We start from the raw sequence: 13,114 nt of genomic DNA, 5'->3' as shown, positions 1-13,114 counted from the left end.
CTTGTTCAGTAGTAAATTAATGCCCTTCAGTACTGCGGCAAGGCCATCACCCCACCCAAATCTACCCAATCTTTCTTGAGGAGAATGTAACAGCACATTTTTGATAATGTTTCTGAACGTTTTAAAACCCCTGGCAAACAGTTTGGGAAACATTAAGGTAATTAACCTTATGTAAGTTTAAACACATTGAACAAAAACATCTGGCTTACCCCAACCACTCATGGACTTTCAATGTAAAAAAAATATAAAGAGGCAGGGCAGATGGTGTGGCTGACAGTCGCACACCTAATGTCAGGATGTGAGGAAGCCACAACTTGTCTGTAGTTTCACAGCACTAGAGTGTATGCCTGGGACTCTACATTTATCTCACAAGTGTACTCTGCACTCTGACACTGCACCACTCTGCCACTCTATTGTATGCCACTCCACTTCACTCTATGCTACACTACCCCATGCCACTCTATGCCACTGCACTCTGTGCCAATACACTCTACACAACTGCACTGTACGCCACTGCCCTCTACTCTGCACCACTGTACTCTCCGCCACTGCTCTCTGTGCCACTCTACTCCACTCTACATCACTGCACTGATTCTACTCTGCAGCATTGCACCCTCCGCCACTGTACTGTACACCAATCTACTCTGTACTACTGCACTCAATGCCACTGCACTCTATGCTACTCTTTTCTGCTTCACTCCACTCTACGCGACTGCACTCTACAGCACTCTACTCTGCACTGCACCACTCTACACTATGCCACTGCACTCTCTGCCACATGAGTCTACTCTGCACTCTATGCCACTGCACCACTATACACTACTGCACTCTCTGCCACTCTATTGTATGCCACTCTACTCCACTGCACTCTATGCCATTCTACTCTGTCCCACGCCACTCCATGCCACTGATCTCTAAACCACTGGGCCCTACGCCACTGCTCCTAAGCCGCTGTACTCCACTCCACACCACTATGCCATTTAGCCATGAACAGCAGCCACTCTGATGTATAATATGGCTAAAACACATTGACAAAGCCAATAACTCTTGCGCAGATGAGACCTATTGGCTTTGCCAGTGTTTGTTAGTACTATGAGGTACCGAGGCCCCTGGAAGAACTGTGAATGTGTAAGTCTTTATTTTAAACATGCATTCGATGCTTCGTCAGGGATAGTAAGCGCTATATAAATACAATTACTTCATAATATAGGCTGCTACAAAATGCGCAAATGCATTTCGTTTAAATATTAAAAAGTGCTTCTTAAATACAGATTTGAATAATATACAGTTTATATCTAGCACTAACTTTTTTTATAACACTCCATTCAAACCACACACTCCTCAGCTTACCTTGGAACACCCTTAAGGTACCTCTCTAAAAGAAAAAATCTTTGCCATCAGAAAGCTTTAAGTGACTCCTTTGTTTAAAGTCAGTGCAGGTTTTCAAGCCCCTTTACATTTGCAGATTTACCAGTTTGCACATTTGCATTTCTTTAGGGGAGACACCCTGGCAAGAAGGCCTTTTCTTATCTGTCTGCCCCTCCCTCCGAGCACAGGAGACTCCCTGCCTTTCAATCCAGCTGGGGAAACTAATCTACCCGTAATTTCGCCCTGCCTTCGGTGTCCTTTTGGTGAAGGCTAAAATAACGGACAAGTACCATCCGTTAAGGCTTTCATGACCGACAACGGACGGCAGGGCGAAATTACGGGCAGTCCGTGAAATTTGCGGACGGGTGGTCACCCTAACTCCCTTGGATTAGGTAAAGGCGACGCTTCCACTCGAGATGCTTAGGGGACGTGCACCTGCCACCAAAGAGCGTCCAGAGCATGTCAGGAAAATGCGGCTTTTTCAAGAAAGTACCTAGGGAAAGTGAGACGGCAACCGGAAATGACATTTTTGCACCTCCTACCATATGTGTTTCTTTTATAATAGTTTTTCTCCTGTTGATTTTATACCTAAAGGTGATTATTGCACAACAAATGCATGCAAATGTGTTTTGTGCTCTTTAAAGATGTCCGTGCTTATGTTGAACCAAGGAACTCAGTTGTCTGTCAGCTAATTCTGATGCACCTCTTTTACATCAAGTGTGACATTAGTTTTGGAAACGGAAAACAAGCATTTGGAAAGCCAATTGGTCTCTCCTCACTGTAAACAAAAGGAGTGTTTAGTTTAGATTGGTGCCACATTTGGTACTTTCAGGTGACAGTGACAGTCTCTGGAAGGACCACATAAAGTAAACATATTACCAAGTGCTGTTAAAGAACTTATAAAAAAAATCTACATTATTAGTGCTATAGGAAGTGGCAAAAACGTGCACTGAGGTTTCTTCAAATTTTGAAGGTGGGTTGCCACATTCCCGCAATAGCCAGTACCATGAAGAATTTCCTACAAATAGAATGGAAGGGGGCAAAGGGCTCATCATGTTTTTTTCACAATCTGCAAAAGTAAAGATCAGTATAGAAGCATCGCAGACGTGTTCCACGATAAGTAAAGTCATGCCAAATTGGCAGGATAATGTCAAAATATGTAAATGAGACCTATTCCAAACAGACATTTCTCATGTGGCTTTCTCAGAACGTTGACAGGGATTCAGCCTTCATAGACAGTAGCAGCTCCTCAGCTAAGGCGGAGGAGCATTGCCCCACTGCTTGTGCGGAGAAGAAAAAATAAAATGCTAATAACGGAACGCTATTATCATTATACTTTTATCTGAAGCCAGCTGTGGGGTTGGGGCTTGGTGGGGGGATGGTAGATGTGGTATGTGCACCATATGTGCACGTCTGTTTGGCCGGCGGAGTTGGGCCGGCCAAACAGACATGCGCACTTAGCATTTCTCCACCCGACTGTATTGCACAGTCGAGAGGAGAAAGTGCACAGTGTCCCTCTCCCTGTGTAAGTGCTGAACAAGCCCACTCGACCAATCACGATGCTGCTGTCATGCTGGTGACAGCAGCGTCGTAATTGGCTGAGGGGAGTGGTGAAGGCTGGCGAGGAAGGAGGGGACGAAGATGTCTCCCAACGAACCAGGTAAGTGTTTTTTTTAGTTTTTAGTTTTTATTCTCCCTCGCCACTCCTGTTCAGTGGCAGCCGCCACTGTTCATAGACCAACGTTGGGCATCACTGGCCTTAAGTTTAACATCATTATCCATGTGCATTCGGACAATCAACATCATCCTTTCCTTCATGCCATGTGAACCTGGCACTTGTATGGGATATTTTAAATATGGCATAGTGCCCAATATTCCCGATGCAGGTTAACGGGGCAGCTATCTTTTTAGTAAATAACTTTGCAGGGAAACCACAAAATGGAAAGCAGAAGCATCTAGTCCACCTATGGCCTAACAATTTTAAAGCTGACTATAGCATCTGCGGTGGAGAAGAATAAAACCATGTCTCTCTTTTTAGTTTATAATAATATATGATAGAATACCAAAAAACAAAGTTGGTAAGTGAAGCATCTTCCCCATCCTGGGTACTCACCAATGACTAGGCCACACACGGAGCTGTAAGTCACACGTCTTTTCCTCTGCACGCACCTGTGAACTCCAACATCCTAAACTAAGCTTTAATTGCATTCCATTCTAGAGATTATGTCCCACTGACAACAGAATCTGCTGGGAGCATAAAGGTTCCGTTCTAAATAATGCAAGACACTACCATGTTAAATGAAAAATATATATATTTTTTTAAATTATCAGTCATATATATATATATATATATATATATATATATATACACAACAAAGCAGACCTAATTGTGGCGCGCTTCCACTGGCTGGTGCATACGTTAGGGACGGACCTTCCCTTATTTAATTGTTCAAACAAACAAACAAGCTCGAGCTGTGAGCAAGACCTGTTGGTTGAAACGTGTCGGTGGTGGTTTTGGTGTTGTGCATATTTGCAATAAAATGGATTACTCTCCTGGAGTGCAACATATTTACAGTTGTTAACAATTGTTTGTTTGAATAATATATATATATATATATATATATATATATATAATTATATCTCTTCAATCAAATTTCTTGCCGCTTTGATCATCTGACCCGATCTGGTTACTAGAAGCTGTATATTGTCATCTTTAGGGTCCAAGATTTTTGAACATAGTAAAGAATCGGCAACAGTCACAGAGCTTTCAGAATCAGCCTTTCTTTCACCATCTCAAGTTGAGGGCCGATGAAACAAAGGCCTTAAGTGAAAAGAGTCCCTGGTAATAGACTTCAGGGTGCTGAGTAGTCACCATGTGTTCCTGGTAGACACCACTTGAAAAGGTTCTGCATCACAAGGAACATCTGATCATCTGTTGCATATCTGAGGAGCGATCACCACATCTTTTTTTGAACAAGATGTTTTTTGCATGTCACCTCTTGTCCACATAAACTTTCATTTTCTGTTTGTTAACCAAGTCTCTAGTACGAAGCATGTTCTCATTTTTATCTCTTACGATGGTCCACTGGGGTAACTTGGTTGTCATTGCTTTCCCAAACATCAAAGTCGCCGGACTTTCACCTGTGATCAAGTAAGGTGTTGAGCAACAAGCTTGTAGTGTAGAACTCAATACTGTTTTCAAATTGAGCTTCTCAAGAGTTGCATGCTGAACTGCTTTCTTTAGTGTGCTCTTAAAACACTCAACAAGTCCATTGGCCTGTGGCTATAAAGGTATGATCTTTTGATGCTTTATGTTCAGATGCTCCAAGCATTCTTTAAATTCTTTACTGTTGAAGGGAGGACCATTGCCAGACTTTACAATGGTTGATATGCCCCATGTTGCGAATATGCTTTCAAGTTTTTCGATTACTCACTCGTTCCTGAGTTGTGGATGAGAGATCTTCAACAAAAGGAAATCTTGAGTATTCATCTGTAATCACCATTAAATGATGTCCATTATCAAGTGGACCAAAAAAATCAATGGCTCTTCTCTCCCAAGCATCTTTATGGAGTTTTGACATGTTCAGATTATGTTGAGTAACATTGGTTGACAGACATATGTGTCAGGCCTTGAGTTCTTTTCCAACTTTTTCGTCTAGATATGGAAACTAAACTTGGTCTCTAAGAGCTCTCTTTATGGCCGCAATACCCCAATGTCCTTCATGAGCTACTTCAATCACTTTTTGTCGCAGACTCTTCAGATTAAGGGTCCTCGTAATATAACACCTTCCTGAGTTATGGACAATTCATCTTTGACATTTTTATATTTTTGCTATTCACCATCATTACTGAGAGGTCAAATGTGTTTTTTCCATGACTGATGTGTAATTATGTCTTGTAACTTCAGCAGGTCACTACCATGACTCGTGGCAGTGATAATCTGGCTAACGATACAGCAGCTGGTGTACTTGACTTGACAATGAAATTGATGTAGGCCTCAGCCGTCTTGGATCGAGTACCGTGACCTTTTATGTGTACTGTCGAAAAGTAGTCAGCACAATTCTGATCCTTTCTTGGATGATGCACACATGTATAATCATACTCTTGCAATCTGAATCCCCACTGTTCAATTCGAGAAGGCATCTTGGTTTTTGGATTGCCAAAGCGTAAAAGGCTTTCCATACAGGAAGACATGGAAATGTTCACAAGCCCATATCACAGCCAAACTTTCTTTATCAGGCTGTGAGTAAGCACGTTCTGGTTGAGACAAACTTCTACTAGCATAGACCACAATATGCCGTCTAGCCTATGGGCGTCCACTATGCTGTGCAAGTATAACACCTAACCTGCCTGGGTTAGCATCAACCACGATCTCTGTAAGAAGCTTTTGATTAAAGTACCCCATTTCGGTAGCATTTTCAATGGCATGTTTGATTCTTTTGAAACTTTTCTCACATTCTTTTGATCATTTAACTTAAATGTTTTTCTTAGTCAACTCCAGGTACGGTGCACTAACAGTGGCAAAGTATTGTATGTATCTTGAACAGGAACTGGCCATTCCAAGAAATTAATGCACCATTGAAACATCTTGTGGGGGTTCAGCATTTGTCAAACCTTAACATTTTTGCAGGATCAGGCATCATGTCTCCATCGGAAAAGATATGGCCAAAGAACTTCAATTTTGCTTTATTGAACTGACACTTATCAGCATTCAAAGTCCAACCGCCATCACTGAGTAATTGACATACTCCTGTAAGAGCTTCATCATGGTCCTTCTATGTAGCTCTGAAAATGAATATGTCATCGCTGTAATTAAATGCATTAACAACAGGTTGTATGACACGTCGAATGACATCTTGGAAAACTTCTGCAGCCACTGATCCACTAAAACTAAGGGCCACATGTGCGGATATTAGGTTTTGCGACTCGCAAATTGTGAGTCTTAGCAACTCGCAATTTGCAAGTCGCAAAACCTGATGTACAACAGTGTCAATGACACTGTTTGCGATTCCCAATGGGTCGCAAAAGACCTACCTCATCAATATTCATGAGGTAGGTTGCAATTTGCGACCCCACTGGGAATGGCTGCACTCACAGGGATGGTGGCCTGACTGCTTTTAAATAAAGCAGTTTTTTAAAAAATGCAGCCCGTTTTCCTTGAAGGAAAAAGGGTTGCATTTCAAAAACGAGGGGTCCCCTAGGGACCCCTTCCCGTTTGCAAACGGGTTAGCACTAATTTGAAATTGGTGCTAACTGCGATTGTTTTGTGACTTCATTCACAGTCACAAAACACTCCTACATCGCACTGCGACTCGCAATTAGGAAGGGAACGCTCCTTCCTAATTGCGACCCGCAAACCTATTTTGCAATACAGTCAACAGATTACCGAATTGCAAAATAGGGTCTGTACATACAAAAATGCTTTTTTCTTGTTGAAAATGGCCTGATTCGTAGAGTCGGACTGTTTGCAACAAGAAAAAAGCTACGTACATGTGGCCTCTAAGTCTCTTATATCTAAACAGACCTACATGTGTAAGAAAGGTTGTTATTTATCTGCAATTTTTGTTCAAGTTTCAACTGATGATAAGCTTTATTCAAATCAAGTTGAGAGAAGACTTTGGCAGCATTCAATTTTATTCTCATGTCAGCAATGTGCAGACCTGGATGTTGTTTTCATTCAGTTGCTCTGTTTGCCTGGCGCACGTTAATGCATATGCGCACAGCTCATTCACAGTCCTTCTTAAGCCCCTCTACTATGGGAGAAACCCATGGCTTTGGAGCAGTAGAATGTTCAATAATATCATGCATAAGTAACGATTCAAGTTCTTTTTTAACAGCTTCTTGTAAATGAAAAGCAACTCATCTATGTCTCTGAGCATTAGGATGAACATTCTCGTTAAAATGCAGCTTTACTTTCATAGTCTCTAACTTTCCTAAACCATGAAATAATGAACCTTTTGGCTGCCAGTTTACAGAAAATTGAACTTTCTGCAGTTGAGGTGTGCGTGTCCATATGTTAATGCTATTCGAATTTGTATTTATGGTTCATTAATAAAAAAGCCTTCATTATTGGGGAGTGCTGTAAATAAACGTTTTAAGGTCACACTGCACTACTGACAGTGGTTCTAGTTAAAAAAAAAAAGTGTACATACGTTTGAAACGTTTAACAATATGAGGCTAAGTATTATGCTCCCAGAATGCTCACTGATTAGATACAAATGTTTGCAGAAGCTTGAAAGCAAGAATGATGATTCTTTGCTTTCAAAATAAAATGTTCAGAATAAAATGCACGTAGGAAAAAAGTTTTTCTACTATGAACTTTTAGATGATATTTCTTGAAGTGTCATTTAGTTAAATGTGTTGATGCATGCTAGTATGTGCATAAAATATTCATAATGGAAAATCAGTGTAGCCATTTTCAACAAGATTATGGGAAGCATGAAAATAAACAAATACTGGCAAAGCCAACCAATCCGACATTTTTTGTGAGTCTTTTGGTTTCGTTAATGCATGTCTTGCTTTGACATGGGTTTTGTTACACTTTATTGTTGTAGGAGCAGCCAGGCCCTCACCATTGTAACAAACATTGGCAAAAAGAAAAAAAAAACGTTTTTGGTCTCAAAAAGCAAACATTTCCACCAGTGGCATAAGAAAGGCCCCGCAGCCCCCCTCCAGGTGGTTCCCTCAGCACAGCACCTGTCCTCAGTGAGTCTGGAGGGGGGGCCCCTCCATGTTCCTCGAGTTTCATTACGCCACTGATTGCCACAGTAGTTCCTGATACCGAATAAAACTGTTTTGTGTGCCAATATGCTCCTTGTGGAAGAGCAGAATGCAATCACTCACCGTAAAGCCAGCCAATAAATAGAGAAATAGAATATTAATAAAAACAGAATGTCTTAATTAATGCCACACCTAATTAGGGACCCAATTCTTAAAGAAAGTCATAAAAGTACTCCCATGGTATATGTCCTTGAATTAGTGGCTTTCATGAATTCACAAGAACTTACAGAAATAGATCAGGAAATCGTACTCCTAGAAAGTATTTGTGACCTGTATTTTAGCATGAGCAGATATGCAGGTGCAGGTTTGCTCATGTAAAAATCTATTGAGTGTTTACAAGTTCACTTTCCCTCCAACCACTTTTTTCCCAACCCTGGAAGTACTTTTACTCCTCCCCATTGTCAGTAGTAAATTTCCAACCTTTCTCATTATGGGAAAAGATTAGAGAAGAGCTGGTGAAAATCCTTAAAACATACAAGTTAGTAGGCGTGCAGACTCAAAGGCATTCCAGCCCTGGAACTGTTGCTTACTGCTTCCTCCAGCCCCAGTATGTAGAGCTGTGGAATGGTGGCAAAATAAGAAAATTGCTATAGTAGGGTTTGAATTTGCAGGTATTCAAGCCCTGGCATAATCAGAGAGGCAATTATCAGAGCTCTTACATAATGAGATAGCAACCATCATTTGTTGCTGCACTACATGGCACCAAAGGGACAAGTAGATTTTTTTACAGGACAAGTACATTTAAGAAACAACTTGCCCCATTGACAAGTAGATATTTTTTAATTAAATTCCACACCCCCGCTTGTTGAAACTGAGCAAGTAGGCAAAGGAGATAGTTCATTGTAATTCTCTTCAGGCATTATATTTATCGATGCACAGCTGTCGATAATGAAAGGTAGTGAACATCCATTTATTTTTCAATCTAATCCTTTGCACAGTGTTTGTATGATTTTGTTGCTCTGAAATGTCGACTGTTCTTTGACTGACTTTTTTCTTCACATGTAACTAGTCCAACATGTACACGTTTTTCTGAGGGAAGCATCAACATGGTACAATCAATCACTTTCTTGACTTTCACTTATTATTGAGGCAGAAGAACTGTTTGACGATGATTTTGATGACAATCGACTTCATTTAGTATCTATTTGCCTCAACTGATGTCGCCGCTTGGCCTTGTGGGTGTGCGTCAAACGTTGCTTCTGGAACATTCTGGTAGCCATTGTCTTTGTGCCGTGACACTCTTACTTTTTTCTTCGCTTAAAACAAAGCACAAAATGGTTCCCATTACCACAGCCAATGCATATCTATCCAGTGGTGGGGCACTTTCCTTTGTGTGGAAATGAAAATCCGCATCTGAAACACAACTTCTTTTTACGTGTAGACGCCACTTTGTGTCCTTCAGTCTTTTGTTTCAGAATACTTTTCACAGTCATGACTGACTCGCTCTGGGCACCTCTGGCCTCCATGTCAGCGGCTTGTCTCTCAGCGCGTTACTCAGCTACAACACTCAGCCAAATCAACACTCACTCCAGACTAAGGCTGTCTCTCAGCATTTGTCGTCTGAATAAATAGGACAAGCATCCATCAATAACTCTAAGTCTCATGTTATCCATCAATAACTCTAAGTGTCACCGCACTGATTTGATGAGTTTTAGGAAATCCCATAAGACTTGGCTTTTTACACAGAAGGGTTTGAAACTTGCTATGCTTTTTTTTTCCTCTCCGGTTTGCAGTGTCAGCACCAAGAGGCTTTTGGGCATTCGAGAGCTATATAAAACTAAAGCAAATCAAAATCATGGCTTCTTCATCATTAAATTCATTGAACTTATAGTGTTTGAGTGCGTTGAGTCTTCCCACAAATGTTTTGAGTGTTTCACCAACTCTTTGACGTCCTTGGCTGAAAACGTTTAGTTCATAATCGTTTAGTACTGTGTTGAACTTGAGATTCAACACATTCTTAATCTGACGGTATGTCACTTCGTCGTCAGTTCTCAGCATTTTCATTATGACTTCTTTCACACTTTTGCCAGCAAGAGTTTTGAGGTATTTGATAATCTTTCTGTTATCAGTCTCTTCAAGTTGTTTTGCTTCACTAATGACCGAGATGAAACACTCATGCATTGACAAAAATCTCTGGAATGTGCTTCTTAGTCTAAAGAATACATTCATTAATTCACGATGCAAGGTTCGTAGAGGAGGTAAGCATGCTGAAAGTACATATTTAAAAATGGTCACAGCAATTAAATGAAAACATGTACAAATGATTCTCCACTGCAATATACACAGCAAATATATGTATCTATATTACAATGCAAAGCAAATAATGAATTAAAAAAATGCATCACCATGCTTCATCTCCCTCCTAATCAGCATCAGACAGCCAGATCCCAGATTCGATCATGGAGAGAGAGAGATCAGTTATCCTCATGGGAAGGATGGCTCACCTCAGCGTCCTGAGCATGTCCGAGATCTGAGTCACTGCCCGGTCCATCTGGTCTTGGCCTCTTATATACTTTGAATAAACAAGAGAGGAGAGTTCTAGAAACTCCCTTCCACTGCATATGTTTTTTATCCAAAAACACTGGTTACTTTAGGTCAGCTTTGAAAAGAACACGTCGGGAATTGGCCAAAATCACAAGATCCCCTCTATCAAAACAAAACCGTTCCCTGCCGTCCTAGTACATTCTTATCAGCCTAAGCCCTTGGTGCGAAATTAAGTATGTAGTGTACACGGCAATATAATGAATTTATAAGAGCAATCACTATAAAGCAATAGAAGTGTGAATAATATGTTTTAACCATTAGACATGCTAATTTATTGATCATTCAGGTATTATAGACAGCTAAACAAGGCACACCTACAATAGAAAGACTTAAGCTTATATATTCTGTTTGGTATGATACTGGTATGGTTTGGTCTTCACTTAATTGAATAGTGTCTCTAGGATAACGAGTTTATATAGAGTTAGATGGAAACATCATGAGTCCTAATCATGTAAAGGTACACCGTCCACCTGTAATGTTTGCTGGAACGTAGGTAAAAGTGAGGTTCCCATACTAGAATAGTCAGCCAACTGGCAACTTAAACATGTTTAATGTGACTGGCAGCAGTCACCAGGTGATAACAAGCCACATGGTTGGTTCCATTAAAATTGCAATCAAACAGGTTGATAGGATATCCATAGTACGCTGCATTATTCACATGCAGAACTTTGATCTGTGAAGCATAACTTGTGCCAAATGGATCCATAGGTATTGTCCTTCAAAAGCAGCAGGGGTGTTGCGCAACATGATCGATCAATCAGGTTCAGGTTGGGGGTGCTGTCCCTCCCGACCCCACAGGCACACGCCCAAATGGAGACCACACAGCACACTCATGGCCAGAGGCAAGTCGTAGTATGATCTGTAAAAGAAACAAGTATGGTCGTTCTTGCAAATAACATTTGTCAGCTGATAGGTACTCCCATTTTCCCTTTCCTAGTTTCATGATCAGCAGAACATTATTAGGGTTCTTGGCTATAATTTCTGGAGGGCCATTTGGGGATTCCACCCACACCTTAGCACCTGGGAGTTTGTCAGTTGAACCAAAACCTCCCTTTCCTTATACTGTCAGAAGGGCTGGGGCAGTCCCCTTCCTCACCAATCCTCCATACACTGAACTTGTGACATGTTGGGCAATTTTGTAAGCATTTAGGTCAAGACCTGCAGATTCTTTTGTGTCTCTGTAAGGAGCTGAAGCTCCAGGTTTTATTTCTCATTACACACTAGTGTTAGTGGCCACATGTGGTTGTATCAGGAGAGTTTCAGCATTTTGTAATGGTCTGTTATTCAGAATCTGGAGGGCTTCATTTAAATGCTCTCTCCAGTTTTTCAGAGTGCCATCAGATAATTCTTTAGTCCAGAACCCCAGCGACACTCCTGTTCTTCTCTGCTTTTGCCGCCTGCTCCAATCTACATATTGTCCCTGGATAGTTATATGCAACACAATGTCTCCTTCCTGCACTGTCCACAAGTCTAAAGCCTGTTGAATTGCTTATTTTGCCAAATCAAAAGCACACTGCTGCTCTTCACCCCATTCAAACTCATGTTTTTTTCTTGTCACTTTGTACTAAAGGGTTAAGATTTTACTCAGATGAGGGTCATGCTGTCTCTAAAAAATCGAACAATCCTATGAATCGCTGTGTCTCTTGCTTAGTGCGAGGAGTAGCAAACTCCAAAATCTTGTGTTTTGCCTGTAACAACACCTCTCTATGTCCTGGATTCCACTGAATTCCTAGAAACTTCACATTTTGAGATGGTCTCTGTGTCTTGTCTGAATTAATCATCCACCTTTTCCTCTGCAAAAGCTCTGTGAATATATGGTTAACATCCTTAACGTCTTGCTGGGTGTAATCTTTTAAAGAATGCATTTCAACTCCTGCCAATTTCTGTGGGCTACTCTGTATTTTTTGTTTAAATATTGGCTGAGCACGAACTACGTTCTGCTCATATAGCTAACACTGGCCTGCACCTTTTTTTTAACCTCCTCATTACTGGAATGTGAAAAATCAGCTTTCCCTGTGATGGCTTGGTAGATAGCAGCCTTATCTTGTAAAAACTTATTCTGACAAGACAGCATAGTTACAGTATTTATTGTGTCATCAAGTTGTTTCTGTTATTGCTTTTTCTCATCTTCTATTTGTTTATACTTCTCATGCATTTTCTGTAAGCAGACAAAAGTATCCAACCCCTCCTGCTAAGAATAAAATGGTCATCAGTCCGTTCAAAAAGCATCGTTTTAAAACATGTAAAAACACCCATCCCAAAATGTAGAAAGTCCTGATAAACGAGAAAGCACATTTGCCAAGACATAAGGCATTTTAATTTCACATGCATTTTCAGAAAAGGTTTGCGGTGCTTCCTTTGACACTCTGCCCCACATATTTTCACTTTTAAATCGTACACTTTCAACCTCCAACCTCCCTTT

At 40.8% G+C, this 13,114-nt stretch overlaps 2 protein-coding genes across 5 annotated transcripts in view; one reads left to right on the top strand and one right to left on the bottom strand.

The window, feature by feature from the left end:
* The window catches only part of LOC138286355 (zinc finger protein 845-like), a 367,802-nt gene that overhangs the window by 108,952 nt on the left and 245,736 nt on the right, over positions 1-13,114 (bottom strand). The window contains exon 19 of the mRNA XM_069226512.1: positions 10,030-10,240. Within this exon, the coding sequence (XP_069082613.1) occupies positions 10,030-10,240 (211 nt within the window). The remainder of the gene's footprint in view (positions 1-10,029; positions 10,241-13,114) is intronic.
* LOC138286606 (zinc finger protein 135-like) overlaps positions 1-13,114 on the top strand; it is a 61,220-nt gene that overhangs the window by 1,410 nt on the left and 46,696 nt on the right. The gene's annotated exons all lie outside the window — the stretch shown is intronic.

This window comes from Pleurodeles waltl, chromosome 3_2 (assembly GCF_031143425.1).
Source record: "Pleurodeles waltl isolate 20211129_DDA chromosome 3_2, aPleWal1.hap1.20221129, whole genome shotgun sequence".
In the NCBI taxonomy this organism is placed as follows: Eukaryota; Metazoa; Chordata; class Amphibia; order Caudata; family Salamandridae; genus Pleurodeles; species Pleurodeles waltl.
This window is presented reverse-complemented; position numbering and strand designations above follow the sequence as displayed.